The following is a 24,229-nucleotide window of genomic DNA, read 5'->3' as shown; positions in this document are numbered from 1 at the left end:
GCCAGAAATTAGAGTAATGCAGCCACAAGTCAAGGAAGGTCAGGAGCTGGAAGAGGCAAGGAGGGGTCCCTCCCCTTCAGGTTCAGAGGGAGGCTGGCCCTGCCTGCGCCTTGATTCCGGACTTCCAGCTTCTGGAACTGGAGACACATTTCTGTTGTCCTAGGCTGCCCAGTTTGTGTGAGCGTGACAACCATAGGAAGCACATACGGAGGAGATGGGATCCATTTTGCTGATGGTGACACTGAGGCTTGAAGGGATGGTGGCAGGGGCAGGAGGTGAGGGGCTTGCACTTAGGATTCCAGGGTTCCGGGGTGAAAAATAAGGGCAAGTCTGAGTGATGTGCCCTGAAAAGGGCTCCAGAGACCATCATGTGGACCCTGCATCGCTGACGACCCCAGCAGTGTCCCTACCTTACCCTGGTGGCTGTCCTCCCAGATCCCTGAGTTCCTGGGGCTGGAGAGATGCATACACTTACTGTTCTGAGTTTGCTGGTGTTTACTGCAACATCGACAGCACCAGTCCCGGTATTTTGTGGATCTTGAGAAACACATCTCAGTGAAGAGTCAGGAAAACAGGCCACTTCCAGACTATGTGATTCTGGGAGAGTTATTTAACCTCTATGCCCCTAAGTTTCCCCATCTGAAAATGGGACTGGGACCCACCTCACAAGGTTGTCATGAAGATCCAATAAGATAACACAGGGGAAGCACTCAGCCCTGGGGCAGGTGCTCAGTGTGTCTGCTAAAGGGGTGGTGGGGATGTGGCGATGTCTCTCGGGGAGCCTGTCACTGGTCCCCAGGTGTGTTTACCAGACACACACATACACGTCTCCTGCCTAACAGGACAAAATGCCAGGAAGGCGCCCCAATCACACTCTGGGAGGCCCAGGTCTCAGCCTCTCACTCAAAGCAGGAGGGCATCTCCCACAGCGCCCACCAGTGCCATCCCGAGCTACCTACTTACCTGCCAGGGGCACCAAGGAGCTGTCTCCCTGCCTTCTGCCATGGGTGCTCCCGAGAAGGCAACCAGACACCCTTCTACAGAGCCTGGTTGTGCCAGCTCTCCCTCAGGGTCTGGCTCCTCCAGAGTAGCTGGGGGCAGGAGAGGGGAGGGGCAGGCGACTGCCTGGACTTTCTAGGTCAGCGTAGGAAACTGAACAATGGCTGACAGCCCCTGACAGCACTGGGGCCAGACAAAGCCTGGGGGAAGCTTTGGCCACAGGGGATGTTTGTTACCAAAAGTGTTTATTCAGTGCCAGGAAATCTCCCAGGAAAACACAGCGCTGGCGTAAAGCTCATGACCCAGAACAAAACATGTGCAGAGAAAGGGGTGCGCGCATGTGTGTCAGGGGGTGCACAGTGGGGCAAAGGCCAGGAGGAACAGGCACTTCTTTGTGCACTCTTGGCGCCACCTTTTGGTAAGACAGCTTCGCGATATCTGCAAACTATAAACGTGTAGAGCTTATACTCAACAAATCCTCCTTTCAGAATTTATCCCGTAGACAGAGGCACACTTGGGTGCAAAGATAGAAGGTCCAGGGTGTTTCCCGCGGCCTTGTTGGTGAGAACAGAAACCTCACCCAACAAATCCAGCAGGGCTCAGATCCCAACGGGCGGCGCTGTCCCCACACGAGGAACTCAGACTTCTGCCCGGAGCCACAGAGGGCTCTCAGCAGGGAAACCACATGTTCTCATCTGTGCTTTGGATGGACGACCGTTCACACCAACAGGGCAGAAAGGGCAGAGCAGGGGAGACCAAAGTCTGGGAGACCAGCTAATAATACGGGCCCCGTTCTCTCTCCTTTAGACAATTTAAAAGGCTCGTGGTGGCGGGTGGGTTGTGTGGTGAGAGAGAAGGAGGGAACAAAGGTGACACTTGGTGACTTCCAGGAGGGCCGGTCCCCTCTACAGCCCATCAACCCTGCTGCCTCAGGGTGGCCAGTCAGGGTGCGAGGACAGACCGGGGTTTCTTCAGGGCGTCTCCCCCACGTCTCCCACAACATTCCAACCTGCAAAACACCTGGCCCAGTGGGTCAGGGTCGGGCTCTGGAGTCATGGGGCTTAGGCTTAAGTCCTGACTTCATCATCGCAACTCAACAAGTTACTTGACTACTCAGTGCCTCCGTTTCCCCACCTGTAAAACAGGAATAACCAACAACCCTACCTGCTAGAATTCTTGTGAGGGTTAAAAACAATGATGTGTATAAAGTACACAGAAAGGTGCCTGGGACACAGTAAGCGCTCATCGAATGTGAACTCTTCTTAAAATAACTAGGCATATGGTAGACACTCTGTAGATGTTGATCGAGCCAGGGGCATTAAAAACAAGGAGTGAGCTTGAAGTGAGAAAATGGAGGTTCAGAGCAAAATCTCCCAGTCCTCTGAACAAATGGGAAGGAGGGTCAGGGGTTCCCAAATGGGGTCCCACAGCTTGTTGATCGAATGGACTTGGTCAGGCCAAGCACGTTTGTCAGGGGTCTCCTGAGCTCAAGAACGCCCTGTGTTCTTTAATATGGACCCACACGCTCTGGCCCAGCCCTGCCCTGGGAGCTCCTCCCAATTCACTTGGCCAACTTCTCCCCATGTGACTGCTTATACCGTCTTCACAAAGTTGGGCTCCTCCCAGAGGCCTGGGGGTTTCTCCGGAGGAGAGGATGAGGTAGGTGTCCCAGGGAAGCACCTCACCCGCCAAAGTCCTCTTCCCTCCCCGGTGAGTGTCTCCCATTCACTCTGGCCGTCACCACCACACATCTGACTCCAGGAAAACCAGGCTGGAAACAAATGGCAGGATGGATCTAGGGATGACAATGGAACAAGAGTAAGAGATGGACAGACACATCATGGGGCGGGAAGGGCTCTATATAAGTGGGACAGGGCCCCTGAGCAGAGTTTGAATATCTCCTTTTTCTGCCCCACTAACTGTTCGCAAACAGGACAGGCTACATCATCTGCGGGGCCCATTAAAAATGAACACATAGGCCCCTTGTGAAAGATTATTAAAAATGTCAGGACAGCAAGAGCAGAGCGTTACACCAAGCACGGGCTCTTCGGAACATGGGACCTTGCGGGACCACACAAGTCACAGCTCGTGAAGCTGGCCCCATACACAGAATTCTGAGGGCATGCACAGGTGTGTTTCTGGGGAAAGGGCTCTCTACTGTCAAGGTCATGACCCAGAAGAGTTAAGAATCACTGTAGCCCTGGCTCAGTGGATTGAGTGCCCACCTGCAAGCTAAAGGGTTGCCACTTTGATTCCCAGTCAGTGCACACGCCTGGGGTGCGGGCCAGGCAACCACACACTGATGTTTCTCTCCCTCTCTTTCTCCCTCTCTTCCCCTCTCTCCAAAAATAAATAAAGTCTTAAAACAAAAAAACCATTGTAACTGAGGGTAAGTGCAGGTCTCAGCTTCTCGTCCCACCTTCTTCCTCCATTCAGATAGGCAGGGGCTCCCAGCTGTGACCCCCAGGGCAGAGCAAAGGGTTAGAAACATGTTGTGGGGCAGACTTTGGAGCAGGGCAGGCCGTGGTGGCTGTGGAGACAGAGGGAAGTGGATGCGTGAGAGGTGCAGGACAGGGTGGGACTGGCTGTGGGGCGGGAGGAAAAGAAAGGCGTGAGGCCGACTCCCACGAGTGGGGTTTGTGCAGCTCGACTACTCGAAGGCAGTGCTGTTCACAGAGACGGAGAAACATTGGCAGATCACGTGTCGGGATTTGCTTTGCTGGGTTTAGCAATTGAATTAAAAGTATCCCATTCTAACCATGAAGAGCTGTCAAGCTCAGAAGGAAGATGATTGCGGGATGCACACACACGTGGGGGTTGCTGGCCTAGGGGTGGCAGTTAGCCCCATCGGAATGGATGCGGCCCCCTCGGTGCGCAATGGCTGCTGGGCTCTGTGGCTCTGTGCACATCACTCACCGTGCTGCCCGCTGCCCTCTCATGTGTGAAATGGAGATAAGAATAATATCCTCTTTGTTCGCAGGCTTCCACAAATGAGCTTGTGAAAGGGAAGTGCTCAGCTGTTTTATTATTATTATTATTATTATTATTATTATTATTATTATTATTATTATTATTATTTCATTCCTCTACAAACATCTATTGAGCCCCCACTGCGGCAAAAGAAAAGAGAGCATAGTGGGTGGGGCATGAAGCTGGGGAGGGATGTTAATATTAAAGAGCCTGGCGGCAGGGGGCGTTGCTGCTGAAAAAAGTGAACTTGAGAGAAACCTCCGAGGTGAGGGAGCGCACCAAGCAGATGTCTAGGGGAGAAGGGTTCCAGGCAGAGGGGACAGGCCAGGGCGAAGTCCCCAGGGAGAGCTGTTGGAGGTGAGGCCAAGAAGTAAAGGACAAGGCACCTGTGTAAGGAAGCTCTTCACGACAGAGGTGGCTGGGCCTCGGACAGGGCAAGAATAGGTCTCCAACGCAATGAAGAGGAAGAGGTGGCAAGCTCTCTAGTGCGAGGGAGTCAGCTCTCCCCATGGCAGCTGCCGAAGGCTGAGCGTAGGCTCGGAGGCTCCCATTCCCTTCCCCCCAACCCCACCTCCCTAAAAGGGCCTCACCTGGCAGAACAGGCTCACTGGCGGGGCTGCTCTTCCTCTTGGCTGTGGGGCGTTCTGTCTGAGAGAAACTCGGCTGGGCCTTTGCTCCAGGGATCCCAATCAAAGGATAAATCTGAGTCATTTTCCTCCGAATCTGGGGAGAAATAAGACCAGGCCTCTTGGATGGTCACATCCCATCTCCTATCCCTTATCCAAAAGGAGCCCCTTGCCTGGCCTGGGCCTGCTTGCAGCCATGTCTGAGGCCACGGGCCAAGGCCGAGTGACAGCATATGGGACGGTCCTGAGACCTCAGGAAGACTTCAGGGCCTTGAATGGTAACCAGGGATCAAAAAAGGTTGTTCTGTAACTGAGAAAGTGGCCATATCCACCTACTAAACAGGGAAGGACGCCGGAGGTGAGCAAATGACCTACCTGTATTGGGCACGGTTCAGGAGCAGGTCCACCAGTCCATTTATTAACAAATATCTGAGTATATATGTACAATGGCTTCTAGTGAAACACTGTTTTGTGGTAAAACACACGCAAACAATAAAACACCCTAGAAACCATACACGTGCACACCCATCAATGAGAGGTCTCGCTGACTGATGTGCGGCACAATCACACCTCATGGAGACCTGGCCCATCCATTCAATGGCATGTCAGGAAGCTACTAAAACAAGTACATTGGTCTGTACCTTTCCCCTTGCAGGCTGTCTGTGATGTGTCACAAGCGAGCTGCAGAAAAATGTACATGGTAGAATCTTTTTTTTAAATAGTTTTGTTTTTTAAAGAGCACTCCCTCCTCCATTTTTTTGGAAAACATACAGGTGACATTCAATAGGCGCATGAGCTAGCTAACATGGCTTACCTTGGGAAGCAAGGACAGAAAGGAGAGAGGACCAGAGAGGTTTGTTCTTTAAAAATTTTTTTTCTTTTTTAAGAGATTTTATTTATTTATTTTTAGAGAGAGGAAGGGAGGGAGAAAGAGAGGGAGAGAAACATCAATGTGTGTTTGCCTCTCGTGTGCCCCCAACTGGGGACCTGGCCTGCAACCCAGGCACATGCCCTGACTGGGAATCGAACCAGCAACGCTTTGGTTTGCAGGCCAGAGCTCAATCCACTGAGCCACATCAGCCAGGGCCTATTCTTTTTCTTACTGCATATACTCTTATTTTACAGGCTGCAAGACATAAAGGAGGCTAGAGACAGAGAAGACTGAGCCTCAGTGTCCTCATCTGTAAAATGGGCACAACAATAGCCTCTTCTATAATTAGGATTAACTGAAATAAGACATGTAAAATGGGTGTTCAACAATGTTGACAGTTATGAGTTAAAAAATCAGCACAATGGCTTGAGGTGACTGTTCTTCACTAGACATGGAGATTGTTTACTGAACACATATTATGTGCTACGTGTTTTACATGTATGTTCATTTAATCCTCTTAAAAACTTCTTGGGGGCAACTACCAATGTTATTCATACTCTACAATGAGGAAGGGCTCAGAAAGGTGATGTCCAGCTCACAGCCAGGAAGTGCTTGGGCCGAACTCAAATCCGCCTCCTGCTCCACAGTCCCATGCAGTTCCATTGGGTGCAGCTGTCTGAGGTCAGGGACTTCAAAGGGAGCTTCGAAATTAACAACTCACCCCAAGGACCAACATGAGGGGTGGTCAGGACCCTCAAGAGGCATAGCTGAGGGTGCCCACTTCTGTTTCAGTCTTTGGAGGTTTCCTTCCTCTTTCGCAAATTCCCTTCAAATCACAAAGGAAATGTCCTTGGCAGAGCATTTTCCCCTTGAAGGGCACATCTAGCTTTGTCCCCTCTCCCTGCATCATTGCAGGGCACTCCCCAGGGCACAGCTGCCCACAATCTTTCTTTTCTTTTCTTTTTTTCCCTCAGTCTCACCAGGAAGCTTCCTTCTCCACCCACTTTCTCCTCCCTCAACCTGGGAAATTGCCTCCTCGTTGGCCGCATTGGCCAAGTGGCATGAAACTGCCCTGCAGGAGCCAGGCCAGGCAGGGAGGGGTGGGGAAGGGGAATCCGAGCTACTCTTGTCTGTTTTTCACTGGATTCCAGGCGAAACTGACTCCAATAAAGAGATCCACAGCAGACAGAAAACCACAGGCTAGGGTGCCGCAAGATCCGGCCCCCCAAGCCCTGGCAGGCCCAGACCCTGAATTTGGGCCAGTTCCCAGCACAAGGACAGAACAGATGCAACAGCACTGTGCGTTCCAAGAAGACAGGGACCCTGAAGGAGGGACAGACGCTCAATCACTTTCTTGAGGACGGTTTCTGTTCATCGCAAAATTAGCAAAGGGACATCTGTCTTAGTGCCATGTGAGATGTCTGTGGGTAAACAGCCTCTCAGCAGAAAGTGTGAGGTGCAGGGCAGGGCGTGGGTGGCTTCAGAGCAGGGCCTCAAGGAGAAGAATGAATCAAGGGAAGAAATTAGTGCCTCAGGCCTTAGGGAAGGTGTCCCTTCTTCCAGAAAAGCCATCCAAAGCCACTCCTGTGCTTCCTCCTACCTTGACAAGACCGATACAGACTTGATTACCTCTCAGCTTGCAAGCACCTACTATGTGCCACGTGTGGACAAATACTGTGTGCTCTGCCCCTGAGGTGCAGCTCTCCAGCAGGGCAGGGACCACTGTCATCTCCGTTTTGTAGATGAGAACACTTAGGCTCAGGGAGCACTTGGCCAAAGCTGCACTGCCGGGAGATGCCAGAGCCAGGCTCTGACACCAGACCATCGGCACACTCAAGTACGCCACAGGTGTGGGACCCTGGGCAGGTTTCTTCTCTCCAAGCCTCAGTTTCCTCAATTGTACAGTAAGAATTACTTCACAGGGTTCTTCTGAGGGTTAAATGAAACAATCCACATCAAGTATCGAGCACAAGTCCCAGCACCAACACAGTGATTAAAAAAGCTTAGCTACTGTTATGAACTATTAAGGGGCAAGGGTGAAATCTGGGCCCATGTGCCCTGGACTCCAGACCAACAGCTTTTATAGCCACTGCACAGACAAGCGCTCTGACGTCCACTGGCCACCGGCCTGATGGCCAAGATGCGCTCCTCAGGGAGGGCTGTGGTCCAGCCTGGGAATGAGGAGATCACATTTTAAACGCGTGCTAGAAGCTCTCGCCAGGAACTGCCAGTAACTGTACCATGACCAGCCCCCCCGTTTGAGGTCGTGGGGTAGGTTAGGGGGGAGCTGCTCACCCGTCAGTGCTCTCTCACCGGAGGTGGCAGTACACTCGGTGCTCTCCCTGCCTGCCCAGTTGGCCAAAGTTTATGGGGCTGAGGAGCAGGAGGTGGGAGGTCAAGCTATTCCCAGGAAGAGGTCCAGGGAGACTGGACGCTTGATGAGCAGTGTGTCACTTCTGCCACGTGGCCGGCCAGGCTGCATCCCTGCCCACCGGCCCCCAGCTTCTCCATGGCCAGCTCGACCCCGGCATGCTGAGCTCAGGACAGATGGATGTCAGCCCTCTTCAGGGGCCCTGTGTCCCAGAGAAACCCGGATGCTCCCTGATGTACAGTCTGGGAAGAAAAGGGTGCGTGGTCCCAAGCACCTGGGCAATGCCCAAGACTGCCATTCCCCACCGTACAAGTAGTCTCGTGCACAAAAGCACTGAGCTGAGCGGGCAAGGGGGACTGGAGTCCAGCCCGCCCTCTGTTCACCGAGACTTGTGCCCTGGCTGCATTCACAGGAAGGGGCACCTTTCACTAATTCATCTGCTCAGAGCGGCCACCACTTTCTGAGGGCCAGTGCTAGCACCAAAGACCTTCTGTGCTAGCAGTGGCCCTGAAGGGACACAGACGTGCGCACATATGCTTCCCAGTCCCTCTTGGCCTCTTGGTTAAGAAACTAAACTACTAGGTCTGTCATTTTCTCTTTCAGGGGACCCCTTTGTCAGCTCCGAGCCTGCAGTGAAAATGCCCAGAGGAAGTCCCTCTCTCTGCAGTGGTCTCAGGACCCCCTGCCCAGCTCCAGGATGAAGGCCCGACCCGGATGGCTCACCTTGGCTAAGTAAGAAGCGAAACCAGACGATCAACAAGAACAACAGCAAGGCCACAGGCAGGCCAAGCCAGAACACCAGGAAATAAAACGTGAGGTCGTTCACCAGCGGCACCAGAGGGTACTTCATGGTGTGTGTGTGGCCGAGCCTGGCCAGCCTGAGCTGGGCTGGCAGGACTGCCCTGGGAATCTGGTGGGCTGGGCCACACTCTGTTCCCAAACCAATTGTGACTGAGCTGGTGATGTCGTAACAAGGAAGTCACAGTGTCCTTCAGGCAAATGAAAGGCTGAGGAATGGTCAGGAGCTGGGGTGGTGAGAATAAAGCCCAGGCTTCCAGGCGGGCAGGCCTACGTTTGAATTGCTGCTAAGCTGCTATTGGGTTGATGTGACACCTCCCTGCTCCTCTGGTAGGATGGGAATAATTCTCACCTCCCCAAGCTGCTAAAAGTTAGAAAAGTGCTAGGATAAGCATTACCCCAGGGGGGTGGTCATACATTTGAGGTCACGGATTCTTCCAGGAGCCAGCCAGGTCCCCGGTCCCGAAATCCCAGCTTCATGTGCCCACATTTACACTTCGTGGGAGTGGTGGGGACTGTGCAAACTGGATGGAGCTCAGTGTCTCTACAGCAGGCAGCTGTCATAACTCCAGCCAACAACTAACGTGTGACACGTGCAGGTCTAGTACGGTCAGCTCTCCGGACTCCAAATATTGAAATATTGTTGGCTAAACAAAACACGTCTGGTGGGCCAGACTGGGTCACTGGGCTGCCATTTTAAAAACTTTCTGACACATAGTAGGCCCCCAGTAAATGATAATTATTTAATCTGGAAGCTTTGGCACCTCTCCTTATTAGGGTTTTCAGTAAGGGCCTTCTAAGGCTTTAACCTTGTTTCTTTATCTCCCAAGTTGGCAGAATACTCCCAAATGCCATTCTTTCTCCTCCCACCTCACCTCTCATTCATTCATTCATTCATTCATCCATTCATGAAGTAGTTAGTAAACCTTCACATGTCAGGCCCCGTGGCAGGAAGGAGACTCCAGACCTCCCAGTGCCCGACAGCCCCCGAGCTGGAGCCTGATGGGTGTGGGGAGGTCAACAGGAGGAGAGCTGCTGCTTGTGGAGGGAGGCAGATGCATGGCATTCTCCACGGTGGGTCCTTGGACCACCTACGTCAGTCACTGCCAGCAGGTGGGGGGGGGCAGTATGTAGGCATCATGGCAATCAATTTCCATGCTCACCCTGTTCTATTAAGTCAGAACCTCCAGGGGGTGAGGCTCAGGACTGAGCACATGAATGGGCAGCCATTCTGATGCAGACCAGATTCTGAGACCACGGCACTTCATGGAGGACAGCTTGGGAAGTTGGGCGGACCCCAGTTCCAGGCTGGGGCAGCAGCTGCGCAAAATAGGTGGTAGACCTAGAAGGAGGCAGGTGTGGAAGGACCCCTTCTAGGAAGCCACCAGCCTGGGAGAAGGGCAGGTGGGGCCAGCCACAGTACAAGCAAGAGGAGGGAGGGGAGAGCTGGGGTTTGGAGGATGTGTTCAGAGGGAGTCTTAGCCCAGCTGTGGGATGACCAGTCCCCAAAAGTGGAGGTCTGGGCAGCGAGTATCAGAATGTGTGTCCAAGAAGCACAGTGCCCTGGTGGGCTGTGCTACTCAAGGCCCAGAAGGGCCTGTGGTCAGAGAGAGCAGAACAGCGCAGGTAGGAAAGGCTTGAACACACATTTTCTTGTCAGATCCCGAAATGGGGTGGCTGTGCAGTCAGCCCCAGGAGAAGCGTCCCTGGCCACCAGGGCCCAGCTGGATGGAGGTCCTGCAGCGGGCAGGCAGAGCAGGTGTGGACACGCAACTGCAGGGAAGACAGTTCCCAGGCGCCGTGCAGGGGGCTGCCCGCGAACTTCGCACAGAGTCAGTGCCAGGCTGGAGGGCGTGGCTCTCAGCAAAGGCACCCATGGTGGTCTCAAGTGGTACAACCACCCACCGTGTGTCATCTAGACATTAAGATGTCCATCTGACCCCATGGAACCCTGCGCAGCCCACCCTACTGTAAGGGGGATTGGCAGTGGGGGCCGAAATGACGTCCTCTGCCATTTCTCCCACTTCCTGACTGGCCACCTGGCAAAGCTCCGTTTCGGCAGGCAGAGAGCACAGCTGTCGTTTCCGTGTCCCCTCGGCGACTGCTGCCTCTGCTGGCAGTGCTTTAATTATACAAGCTTCTTCCAGCACAGAAGGCCAAATACTTGTATGAACTTTGAGTACATGATGAAACTTCACAAAACCAGGGGGCGAACCCACAGATCTAAATTATGAAGGGCAGCCGAAGCAGAGCAGAGCGCCCTCCACCCCAGGAAGAGTAAACTAGGAACACCCACACAGGAGTCAAACCCCAGCCCGTCACCAAAAGCACACACAACGTTAAGTAGATAAGAATCTCCTTAAAATTTAATTGACTAAATGTATTACATTCAATATTCCATGGGTTTCTTCTGGACAAAGGATCGGCATAAATACAAACGAGCCTCTGGGCCTTCTTCCCTAACCAACGAAGAGGAAACACAGGAGGCGAGGGGACATGGGACACCTTCATATTTACATTTCGCATTTACTTTACAGTTCAGTGCCAGAAATATTTACAGAAAATACAATAAGAAAAAGATCATGTCTTGGCAACATACCGAAATTCATACAAACTGTATATATGATTTTAAGCAAATAATGATACTGCTTATTTTTTAGCCACAACTGCCAAGCCCTTCGGAGGAGAAAGATGTTCTCGGTCACTGCAAGAGACAAGGACTTGGGAAACTTGGTTTGCTTCAGCAAATATTTATTGGGCGCCTACTATATGCAAGGCACTGTGGAATCCCAAATTTTACCTTTTCCCTCACCATTAAAAAAAGAGAAAAGCATCTGGAGAACATGAGTTGATACTCTGAGAAAAACACTATACAGTACATGGCTTCTTTAGCTACCAAGAACCCCGTCTGATTCCACATTGAGTGGGTGGATTACCTCCAATCTCTCTATCTCAGAAAAAGAGGCTGTCATGGGAATCCTAAAACAGACCATTAACGCAATGTATCATTTTGTGTAAACATGTAAATCAATTCTTTTTAGGAAGCTGTAACCTGAATGGGTTTTTAAATGCTGAACAGAGAACTGCCAGCAAGTATCAAATGACCTCTACTACACTGTTCACCGCCTGCCACACAGCCTGCCTGGGAGCAAGGCTGACTCCATCGTGGGTCAAGTTGCCCCTTCCAGTAGAAAAATACTCTAGAAGACTCTGCCTCTCTAAATATCCATCTGCAGAACCTGACACATACTTCCTCAGTGTAGTAACCATCTGTGAAGACCTCACTGCCAAAGATACAGGTTTTGTATTTGAGTCCAGAGGAGAATGGGCTGCCCTGACTAGAGGACCAGGGAATGGAGCACAGTGTGCATGCATGTGGCTTCCTCAGCACATAACAATTCCCATCAAAGGGCCAGTGGACAGGAGGTCGGGAGGGGACTTCGGAGGAAGCACTGGACAAAAAGGAGAGTTGGCTGAACAAAGAAAGGGTTAAAAAGGCAAAAGCCCTGTCCTTGCCCTTAGTGCTTCCAGCGAGAGGGGGAGGAAAACCCCTGTCCACCAAATGTGAGCGGAAGTATGAGGGACTGCCTGCCTCTGTCCCTTGGGCAATGCTTTCCTCGTCACTGAATGCCATGCTCATCCACCTTCCAGTGCACCTGTCACACGCAGCAACTGAACTGTTGAAGCCACTGACCCAAGTAGTCCCGGCTTCCCCAAAGGGTACAAACACATGCTAGCAAACTTACCAACTGGACTTTCTAAACACTGTTACTAGAAACTAAATATGCTCCTCTGTCATTATTCTATTCCAAGTGACTTTTAACAAAGGAAGCTGGGTGAACTTAGTGACCATGAACTCAAACCCATACTACTAGTGAAAGGTACAAGGGTTCTGACCACACTTCCTTTTTTAGGTAGATGTGATCTGGAGCAGAAGGAACCAGCACCTCACAAGGTCTGTGTATCCCGTACTGTTTGCGCCTTACATGCTGGGGCTTCGCGCCTTTGGAGGCCACACAGTCCTGAACCATCCCTCCTCCCCTGGGAGACCACCCAGTCTTTCAGATCACAACTTCCGTTCAACACAGTTGTTCACCTACCAAAGCCATTTGAATTACAGAGACTTGCCCGAAATGAGAGCGAACTGAAGGATCAGGAAGCCTAACCCCCAACATGCATGCCACAGTACATTTTACTGACAGTAAAACTAAGCCAACAGTAAAAGTTTTATCTGAAAAATCACACCGAGGAGGTACACCTACACCAGCTGTCTTTACCCTCCAGAACGTCATAGCTGCACATCAGTTTACAGCCTTCTTTGCTGACAGCCACGAGGACAAGGGCCCACTGTTACCTTGCACCGTCAATCTGGAACTTCCAGGAAACTTGTTGGACCTCACCTTATACCTGCTGAGCTACTAGAACATTTCTAGGGAAGAACTTCCTACACTTTATCATACATACCCTTCCCCCATGCTACCATCTGGAAACATCAATTTATTGCCCATTTTAGAAAGAAAATCAATTACTGAATAACATTATATCCTGAATGAAAACTGGAGTCATAGAAGGTGGAGATTATGTTTACCTGAGCTTAAAACAAAGATGAAGAAAAAAGTACAGCAAACTTAAAACCAAGAGCCATTATGCCCATATTTCTTGCTCGAAGATGACAAAATACATACTTCTGGAACAAAAATATCTGCACAGGGAATTCGGCCCTACACACTATGCCCCACCCCCTAATTAAACTAACAAAACATCAAACCAAACAGACCATTGTAGCTCTGACCTATGGAAGCTACTGACATCAGAGTTCAAGTGTGAAATCACCCCTTATACAACTGTGATCATTCCTCTTTGGACTTAAAATGCCACTTATTTTCTTAACATAAAATGATCTTAATAAAGAAGAAAGCACATAAGAATAGGAGAAGTGAGCAGTGTCTATCCTCGTACTGTAACGGGAATCCTTGTAAGAATGTTCTGGGTCCGGCCACCTCAAAACATTTAACCCGGGCAGAAAAGTAGCAGCGAGGTAACGGAAGTATTTCTAAAACCCCAGCTGGGATCTGTTGTGCCTTCTGCTGGCAAAGTCCAGAAAATACAACAACAGCCATTTCTAATAGCAGCCACCCAAGGAGGTGGTCACTACTGTTTGTCAACTGTGATGACATCCAGTAGCTCTCTGGGAGAGTTCTGAATTAATAGTGAGGAGAGGCTATTTTCTGAATCCCCAAATCAGAATCCTTCATAAACTACTGCAGTCCCCAACTTGGTCCTGAAATAAGAGACAATAGATAAAACAAAATAATTTTCAACCCTTGTGAATTTATATTTCTTACTATTTACCAAGAAATTATCAAAGAGTTAACAATGTTTAACCTGTCGTATGTCACCAGGCTAGACAATACTGGAGTTCGGAGGCATCACTGCTGTCTCACAGCTGTTGTTACCTCCACACACTCCGTCAGCGCCCCGGGTAAAGGGCAGGGCCGGGCCTCCGCTTTAGGTCTGTTTCCGGGCTGCCCAGAAACGCAGGCCTTCAGACAGGTCCGTGTAGTGATGAGAGCAACTTTTTGAAATGTGGAGAGAAACTATGAAAGATTTTAATGTCAGACTTCATATCTGAGGAAGGAAAACATGTCCTTTTCTGTCAGCTGGACAACTGGATGACAGCTGGATGACAAATGGACCTACGAGTGACCAGAAAGCTGAGATTTCTTTCCTTCTCCTCCATGCTATCACCATGAGTCTTTAACGGTCCTGAAGATTCTGAGACAGAGTTTAATTTTAAACATAACCTCCTAAAAAGTGAGGTATAAAACTATCTTCAACTTCTAATTTGCAAATTTGATACACCAATGCACATGTTTAACTGAGATGCATAAAAAGCCTTTCTCCTCAAAAGGCTCAGATTTAACTAAAATTGTCACTTTTAAAAGAAAAGTTTATGGCTAAAATGTATATCATCATTACCAGCAGGAATATGATTGTGTCTGGGAGCCCATTTCACTAGAAAGCCAGAAGTCTTCTATCAAATGGGTTTAAATGTGTTTCTTCTATTCTGGTGATTAAACAGTAAGCTCTTGGGGAGTGATTGGTTTTTATTTTTACAGTGATCACCTATCAAATTGTTTTGTTTTGATATTATAGCGCCAAACTGGAGTTCAAGAGCCCTAGACAGTTCAAGAGTCTAAGAACTACAGTTCTTCAGTCGAACCTCCTGGAAAAGTGAAGTATAAAACTCTGGCTCCAACTGCTTGTTCCGGTACTTGTTGACAATGTCGGTGATTTTCTGTTTCCGGCGGACATGTGGGGGACTGTAGGAGTCACTCTCCAGCCTCTTTCTTCTACAAATATTAATTACAGTCTGCCTCACCAGGAAACCTTGAAAACAGAGGGTTTTAAACAATGTGAATAACCAGTCAGCTAGGTGAACTCTTAAAACTGACGTGAACTATCTTCTATAAACTCAAACTCTATCATTCCATTTAAAAACTCCCTGTCCCTAGAGAGCTAGACAGAACACTGCTAGGATAAAACTGTCAGGAGAAACACCCAACAACAAGGAAAAACAGAATCCAAATCTGATATGACAACCTAGTTCCTGCCCTGGATTACAAACAGCTATCTCGTTTTCTAATGCTGGAAATTCGTGAATTATAGTTCTACTCATACTTAACTAGATTAAGCACAGTTCCAAATAGAACAGAACATGCTTCCTTTTGAACAAGACCACAGCATTTTTTACATGTGGGCCCTAGTAAGTAATATCATTTCCTTATTTCCACTTCTTTTTGGCTCATAAGAATGTAAAAGAAAAAACAAAGAAAGCACACTCCTTCAGCCACGTGCGAAGGCCTTACCAAGTGCTCGTCTGCTGACGATCATCCCATCCACAAGAGGGATGACCATGTTAAATTTCCCAGTGGCTCCTTGAATTTTTATCCGGAATAATCCAGTGTTTAAAGGGTGAATGAAGATGACAGGAACTTCTTTTTCAAGAGTGGTAGATCTTAAGAAAAGAAAACTCTTTTTACCCAGATAGTCAAGTGCTGAAGTCCCTGATATATAAGAACACCAAGCGGGCTTGTTGCCAGGAGGTGTCTGAGAAGAGCCAAGATGTCATTCTGCTGAGTCTTCTTCCTGGGAGCCCATGATGAAGCCCCCCACCAACACCTGACCCTAAATAGCCATCACTGGGGTCAGGCCTTTTAAGCTTACAAAAAAGGCACTAAAAATGTATTTAGAAATCCAGTGGAGACACGAGGTGAAAGAAGAGGCCAGAGAATCCTATTGTGAGGAGCTACAAACCTAGCAACCAGCTATGGGACTTTCATTTAGTTCCTCCTACTTGTAGGAGCAAATGTGGAGATGATCTGAGTGCAAGAAATTCTATTAGAGTCAATGCTGGCATCTCAGAGCAAAAGTGGGACCACTATAGGAACCCCTGATACAGTTTTTTTTCAGGGGTTGAGGGAGGAGGTTGGGAGGGCCTCCTAGGCAGAGGTGATAAAGGGCCGCATCTTTGTAGAGCCAAAGCCATCCAAGCCTCTGAACAGGTAACAGGTGCTAAATTCAGCAATCATATCTTTGGAAGACTGAATTAACATATCACATGTCGGGGATATGCCAATGCATCTAGAGGTGCCTGTGTGACTCTGTGATGTTACATGTCAGGGTTAGTTGTTTGTTTTTGCAACACAATGAGCTTTCCTTCTACATAAGTGATTTTGGTCAAAGCAACAGTGACTCAACTTTTCAAGACATTAAATAAAAATCAATCCTATACTAATTCTATCCCCAAGACAAATTCTAAACTTTGCTAATCTACAAATTAAATACAAATCATCTAATCATATTAAAACTTCTGACTTCAAGAAATTAAAACAACAAAAAGAGGTATAAGAAACTTAAATGTTCTTTTTCCAATTAGTTCTAGAAAAGTCTATTTCATAAAAACTATTCTAGGTTCTTCAGCAATTGAGTGTCAAGGAGAAAAAAATAAAATCAGGATTGTTTTGAATTAAAAGAGACTGAAGGAATTAATACCAGATGTAAGTCCTGGAGTAGATTCTGGTTTGAATAAACTAATTGTAAAAAATATTTTAGGAAAAATAGAGAAATTTGAATATAAACTGGTTACTAGATGAAATTAGGAAATTGTTACTAACTTTATTATGATAATGAACATTTATCCACTTAAAAAGTGCTCTAATTTTTAAATGCATACTGATGTACTTACAACACTAGGATAGCTCTAAAATGCTTTAAAATATTTTGACATAAAAAACACAAAGTTTTAATAATGCCTTGCCCTCTTCTCAAAATTTTAAAATATAATGTTAATTCCATTATCTTTACTGAGTTCATTTCTACAACAATTAACATGTCAGACTAAATTCACCTTACGTGCAATACAAACCAGATCATGTAACTAGAAGGAACTTACTCAAAGTTACAATAGCACGTTTAGGCTGTTATCAAGGGCAGCTCTGTGAGATGCACAAGACCATGTTAGCATTTGGCTTTAGACTCTTATCTCCTTCCTTTATTGAATGTGTGATGATGACGAATAACCTCTATAAGCCTATTTTATCCCATCTGTAAAATGAAGATGATAATCGTACCCTTGGAGTTATTTTAAAGTATGTGTTTAAAACAAAATCAGGTAAGCAAAAAGTCTTGAAACTATAAAGTCTATATGGATACATTGTGACTATTCTCGCAATCATATTATTTTCTTATCATTTTTGTGCATGGGCAGATAAAACAGAAGTTAACATTTTAATAAAGTTTGAAATATTTCCCCATTAAATAGCTCATGTGACAAGGCTATTTCAACTGCTATGTATCCAGAATGTTCTGACCAATTTAACTCCATTATTTCTATCTAATATTGTTACTCTATTATCACAGTGTTCATTAATACTTAATTGCCTTCACATCTCCATGTCTTTTTGCTGCAGATAAATGTAAAACAGCAGTCATGACATTTAAATATCCTGCTAATCTGATCACCTTGTGAATTTATCTACAAACTCCGTTGCTGTTTTCCCCCTAATTGTGTGTTCATCACTGCCATTATCCCTTTTGTTTCGAAGTCTTTCCTGATTCAACTGCAATCAACATATTCTCAAAAACAGGTTTCTCTAAGCTTAACGACACGCTGATCCACTTCAAGCCTACCTCAGAGAAGTGCTACTGTTTGCAGTAGTCTCTACGCCAGTGCTGATTTCTGCCATCAGGTCTGAGAGGGGAAAGTTTTCTGGAAGAAAATAAGAGCATTACAATCAATATCTCCCTCCTATTTCCCAAACAAATAATAGGAAATCTAATTTCCTAATCTCTTTACACAAGCAGGCAACAAATATTTGAACTATGCTATCTTATAATATATAATCTTAACCATTCCTCACAAATAAAAAAAATTCTCCCTCAAGACATATTTTTGCTAAGTTCGTCTAAAGCAGAGAGTTTTTAGAGAACGTGATCTGTAGTCCTTGAGGGCTTGGGAAGAGCTGGAGGTGATGGAAAGCAATTATCACACTTTCCCACAAACTCTGAGCTAGATGAGATACTAAGCTAAATGAGCATTTCCAAAGTTCTTTGTTCTTATATAAAAGTCATGAAGAACTTATCCACAGCAGAATTCCTAAGGACAAATTAATCTTTATACTAAAACTAGACAGTAGGGTTCCTTAGAAGAGGGTGAGGGAAGTAACCTCCCCCTTCCCTAAGGACCTGGGGTGAGCAGGACCAACCGACAACGAACTGTTAACTATTACACCAAGCACAGCTAAAGACTGTACATCCACTAGTCTCTTCAAATCTTCACAAGTATGAACAAAGTGCCATGTGTGTCTCCACTTAACAGAAGAGCAATCTAAGGCTTAAGGATATTGAGTGGTAGAGCTGGGACGCAGACCTAGGCCTGCTGAATGCCAGTCCCAGCTCTTGGCCACCACACCACCCCTAAGTTGCTACTCCCTTTAGGCATTTAGTAAGTCACTGCCATTCTATTATACTTTTATTTATAAACAAAGTCCTTATAATACAGTACCTATATCATCATAGCGTTCCACCCACACTACAGAAACTCTTGTCTCAGGTCCGAGAGGAGGCACGGGGCGGCCCTGAGGCAGCTTCTTCGTTCTGGAACCGGGACTGAGCTGTATGAGGCAGAAACATGCAAAAGAGGAGGAAAAAAAAAAAGGACTGGCTTACTAAAACTATAACCATGCAGTCATCAAGCTGCACAGAGACACAAGGACCAGGTCATAGGAAATCAGTTCAGGAAAAAACTGTGAAAGACGTTTGCAAACCAGCAAGCTCCTGTTTGTCTCCTCTCTTCATCAAGTCTCAACCTAGAACAAGAAAATGAAGGCCTAACATCCTCAAAGGAAACAGGTATACTGTAATTGACAATTAATAATGGCACAATTATAACTGTCGTTAATAAAAATAAAATTTGCAGCCAATTTCTTAAATGTGTACTTAAAAGGATTTGTATCCCCCTATATGGCCAGAAAGTAGTACGCTCTCCTCTTCATGGCAACATAATTTGCCTGCAGGTCCTTATCTCTTAAATGTCCCATCAGCAAGTGATTCCTGGTTCTCAGACCAACAGCAATGGAGTCCCCCCGCCCCCCCCACCCATTCCTTTTTCTTGTCAGCTCTGGCTTCCCTGACCACCCAGCTTTAAGTTCCTTTGAAAGGGTAACAGGACTATGAGGCTCCCCTTAAGCAAAACTGGCCCTCCGAGACCCATCACTTTCAGGACATGTGTCAGACATGAGTTTATGCTAAGGCCCTAAACAAAGCCCTGTGTCAGAGGGGGAAAATCCCACACTGAAGTTGAATTTTAAAAATAACTATGCTTGTAAACACAAAAATATACATGTCTTAAACAGATAACCAGAGACCATGGCAATTCCCTGGAATTCTTGTTTCTATTATGACATTCAGAGAAAACGATTGACTGAGAGATTCCCCCCAAACTAATGAGACAGACATTCAGTCACACTCAGAGACTATTTTCTTAGCACTACGGCTCCTAATTAGTTCTGAATCTCTGACTTCCTCTACTTGACTTCCAGCCCTAGATTTAAAAGGCTCCTGTGATTAGGTCAGGCCTACCTGGATTATCCACCTTTCAATTAACTCAAAGTAGCCTTAATTATATCCACAAAACCCCTTTGCCATAAAATGTAACATAATCACAGTCTATCTCATCATATTCACAGTTCCACCCACATGCAAGGGGATGACACTATATATAAAGGACAAGGCTCACTGAGGGTCATCTTAGAATTCTGCCTAATACATTTTTTCCTGTAATCCTGCTAAACTGCTTTTCTACATCCATTGAGATAATGATTTTTATTTTTTTTAGTTTGTTAACTGTCTGCAAAGTATGTGATAAATAACAATGTGCTTTAAGAGTTGTAATTCATTGGATTTTAAGGAATAACTACGCTGGCATTCAGATAATGAGTACAAGGACAATTAATTAGATCTGGCTAAAATCCAGCATTACCATCCAACACAGACTTATTCATCTCCCAACTATATTCTGTGAAACTTTTTAAATATAGCAACTCCTGATTGTCAAAATCAGTCTACTTCAGAGAGTTCTATACAAATTAACTTTTTTGCCTAAAACAATTTTAAAGGTGAAAACCCCTCACATATTTTAAGCAGATACTTCTATTAAAAATAATTTTCGCTGTGGAAGGAGCCAAATTAAAATCCTTACAATGGAAGAATGGCTTCAGTCAAGTTTACACTTATTTTGTCTTTTTTATTTATTTTATATCTATCTTCTTATACTTATGAACTGATCCTGCACTCTTGCTATCACTTACTTAGTCACTTTCCAGTAAGGGTTAAGAGGTAACATGAGGAGAAAACACAGAAAAAGACGTAACATCCACTGATATGGTAAGAAAACAACATAAAAGCAAAATGCTCCCGTTTTGTAGTAGCTGCTGTGTGCCTCACTCAGTGTATTCATTCATGCACTGGGCTGTTCTCCAAATTGCTACCACTTGTATACAGCCAGGCTTGTTTAGGTTGAATGTTGCATGATTAAAGATGTGAAATGTAGAGCCATCATGGTAGCTTTAGTGGATATTTCTGGGATCAAATAAAAACTTAGGCTTGAAAAGAAGTGAGTGAGAGAACCAAGCATGGTAACAGAATGGCTAAATCAAGGAAAACAAGGAAAGCTGTCTTAAGAGCCTTAGAATAAACTATTTGTTGCAAGCTGAAAAAAAGAAAGCAGTGAGAATTTGCTTTTAAACAATGAAGACACTAATGAATCAGTACAGTTATAATTACTCTTTGGGATAAAGTGAGAAGGTTTTCAGGCATGATTCCATAATTATCCCCACTATAAACTTTTGGAGTTCTATCAACAAAGTGACTTACCCTCTGTGAGGAATTAAGATTGTCTGTGTGATTAGGGAAAAGCTCAAGTGTCAGGGATGGCTGTTTCAGAATTCCTGGCATAAGATCCATATTTAAATCACTATCTTGGTCCGAGATGTTACTTTCCAGTGAATCAGCTATGGGATAAAGAAAAAGGATAATTATAATACCTACTACTACTTGTTTGGAGCAAAAGTGTGTAAACTTATTAGGCTAATAGTCTAACCTGAGTCATTTAAGCAAAGCATTTCTTCTACAGCATGGGTTGGCAAACTTTCTATAAAGGATCAAGTAATAAATATTTTAGGTTTTGCTGGCTATGCGGGCTTCTACTGCATATTCGTCTTTGTATTTTAATTACAACCCTTTAAAAATGTAAAAACTGTTCTTCGTGTTCTGAATTTAGACTGTGTGCTATAGTTTGCCGGCTCCTGCCCTACGAGATAAATGAGGTAAGACTTGAAAAGTATTTGACTTTTCAGATGTAGAGAATACAATAAAAGCCAACTGCTAGTCTCTGAATTATTCTGATCACATATTCAATCATGTAGCATGGTGCCAAGCAACACCGAGGCATCCCAAAGCTACAGAGGACCTACCTAGGCTCTGTGATTAAAGAGTCACCTGATTGGAGACAAACACACAGAGGATTATAAAACACAGAACAGACAACTCTCAAGAAACAGAAGGAGGCTGATTTGGAGCAGGGGCACAGATGGCACAGGGGTATTTCATGACAGGAGATGAAACTTAGCTGTGGGATCTACAGTGCAAGGACGTGGGGCTAGCTATGGGAGAATTGGGCTGGTGCAAATAGTCTGGGCCGGAGACCCCAGGCAGGAACTTGGCCTGGCCTCTGGAATTAGGTGGTAGACCAGAGCCTTGACACAAAGGCAAACAGCTACTAAGACACTGACCTAGACGATGGGAGGCCACTACTGCCAGGGACACAACTTGCCCCATAGTATGAAACAGAAAGGGGCCTAGAGTGGGAAATCAAGGGTCCAAGTACAAAGGTTAGGAGGTTGCCAAGGTGGGGTACAATAAAAATATGATGTGTAGCATCCCATCCTACAGATGGTCTCTAAGAAGAAGGTCAAGTTTTCCATCACCTGCCTGGATAGGCACAAAGAAACGGGCTTAATTTGCAAGAAGCAAAGGTTCTAGGAAAAATAAGACTGAGTTTGGACTGAAAAGTAATAATCATTCCTGATCCTCATGAAGAACAGGCTTGATCATCACCACCTTTTCTAGGCTGCTGAAGTTCCTCCTGCTCAGTGCTTGTTGGATCAGCCTGCAGCCACCACGAGAGACTTACAATTGTAAAACTCTCTGGTGTTCCATATACCGGCTCTCACAGGAGGTAGGGCAGCAGGTGGGGGCTCACTCATAATTAATAAAATGAATGGTAGAAAACAGGGCTTATATGTATTGGTTATAATTTGTTAAAGAAAGACAAACTATGGGCTGAAGTGGGTCTCCTTCACTATTTAAAGATTAGTATTAGAGGGTCAGTCTGCTTGTTTTTAACTACTTTTCCTAAGAAAGTTAAGAGGAGCTAACGTCCTGTACCTTTGCATAATATAAAAGCTATCACGTCTGCCCTGGTCGGGTGGCTCAGTTCTTTGGAGCGTCGACCCATACACTAAAAGGCTGCAGGTTCAATTCCCGGTCAGGGCACATACCTAGGTTGTGGGTTTGATCCCTGGTCAGGCACATGAGAGAGGCAACCAGTCATGTTTCTCTCCATCTCCCTCTCTGACTTCCTCTCTCTCTAAGATCTATAAACATATTCTTGGGTGAAGATTTTTTTAAAAAGTAATAATAATAAAAAATAATAAAAGCTATCAGGCCTTAGAAACAGAAGAATGCCTTAGATTACTTTAGAATCTCTCACAATGCAATAATACTGCATAATCCAGAATACAAAAATACATCCTAAAGCAGCAGCATGGAAGAAAATGCTCTTACTTAAGGACTCCATAGGAGAAGGAACCACAAAAGCTATTTCCGTAAGAGCATCAGCATAATACAGCACCTTCTTCTGTCCATTGAAAATACTAGCCCCGACATCTTCAGAGGAAATCACTTCATCTAAGAATAAGAAACACTATGTTACTGTTCCAAAAAGTGAGAAAAAAACATCATCCTGCTTCGTGAAATTTTAACTGGTTAATAAAGTAATAAATAGAAGGTGCATGAGGTCTGTCCGGAAAAAGTCCAGCCATTGTTAATATAACAAGAACAGTTTGCACATTGATGTAACCTGGCAGCCAAGGAGAGTGGGTTGGAATGTGCGTGTGTGAACAATGATGAATTCACTGTACTAGGCAGTGGGGGTGGTAGAAACCGTTGAGTGAGCATGTGTCCTGTGTGGCCATCACATTCAAAATGACTGAGCGAGTAGAGCGATGAATCTGCATCAAACAGAAGGCCACAGCTATGGGCCATTGGTGACTGGCAGCTTCATCACGACAATGCGCCCACTCATGCATCACATCTCATGCAGAATTTTTTTGCCAAACATCTAATCACCCAGGTGACTAAGTCCCCCTACAGCCCAGATTTGGTGCTCTGTGACTTCTGGGTTTTCCCAAAACTAAAATCACCTTTGAAAGGGAAGAGGTTTCACACTATCAATGAGATTCAGGAAAATATGATGGGACAGTTGATGGCAACTGGGAGAACTATGTGAGGTCCCAAGGTGCCTACTCTGAAGGCAGCTGTGGCATCCTTGTCCTATGTATAATGTATCTTGTAACTTCTTCAATAAATGTTTCTGTTTTTCATATTACATGGCTGGATACCTTCTGGACAGACCTCGTATTTCCAACAAGAACCAATTAGTATGTAAGAAGAACAAATTATAAATGTTCATTAAATGTCTTTACACTAACTTTAAATCGTAAAATCATAATTTCATAGTTTCTGAAACTTCTATAAATCAGACCACTTCTGATTAGCAGGGCCTTTGGTTCACCTGTATGAGGCAGATTAAGGAAATAGTCTTTGGAAAAGGTAATAATCAAAAGAGACAAGACCACCACAGTCTCTCTGAAGGGAGCTGGGGCACATATGTGTATTTGCGCATGAGTGTGTACTCTTGCTTTCAGGCATTTCTGTCCCTGGTCTCTGCCACTCATCAGCTCTGCTTCTGTT

The 24,229-nt window shown here is 46.0% G+C and overlaps 2 protein-coding genes across 5 annotated transcripts in view; both read right to left on the bottom strand.

Moving 5' to 3' along the window:
- Positions 1-1,227: 1,227 nt before the first annotated feature.
- On the bottom strand, positions 1,228-8,758 carry ADIG (adipogenin). The gene is made up of 4 exons (XM_090285287.1): positions 8,561-8,758; positions 4,560-4,692; positions 3,384-3,529; positions 1,228-2,794 (listed from the first exon to the last, which is right to left on the bottom strand). Exons 1-2 carry the CDS (start codon positions 8,685-8,687, stop codon positions 4,574-4,576), a joined length of 246 nt encoding a protein of 81 aa, XP_090141413.1. The 5' UTR covers positions 8,688-8,758; the 3' UTR covers positions 1,228-2,794; positions 3,384-3,529; positions 4,560-4,573.
- Positions 8,759-14,222: 5,464 nt separating this feature from the next.
- The window catches only part of RALGAPB (Ral GTPase activating protein non-catalytic subunit beta), a 79,695-nt gene continuing 69,688 nt past the window's right edge, over positions 14,223-24,229 (bottom strand). For all 4 annotated transcript variants that reach the window (XM_090286395.1, XM_090286396.1, XM_090286397.1 and 1 more), the window contains 6 exons: positions 23,042-23,164; positions 21,071-21,207; positions 18,702-18,810; positions 17,828-17,906; positions 15,505-15,653; positions 14,223-15,025 (listed from right to left, as the gene is read on the bottom strand). In XM_090286395.1, the coding sequence (XP_090142521.1) occupies positions 14,832-15,025; positions 15,505-15,653; positions 17,828-17,906; positions 18,702-18,810; positions 21,071-21,207; positions 23,042-23,164 (791 nt within the window). In that variant the 3' untranslated portion in view covers positions 14,223-14,831. The remainder of the gene's footprint in view (positions 15,026-15,504; positions 15,654-17,827; positions 17,907-18,701; positions 18,811-21,070; positions 21,208-23,041; positions 23,165-24,229) is intronic.

This window comes from Furipterus horrens, unplaced genomic scaffold (assembly GCF_987537825.1).
Source record: "Furipterus horrens unplaced genomic scaffold, mFurHor1.1.pri manual_scaffold_8, whole genome shotgun sequence".
NCBI lineage: Eukaryota > Metazoa > Chordata > Mammalia > Chiroptera > Furipteridae > Furipterus > Furipterus horrens.
Note: the sequence above shows the minus strand (reverse complement) of the source record. Positions and strands in the feature narration are given on the sequence as shown.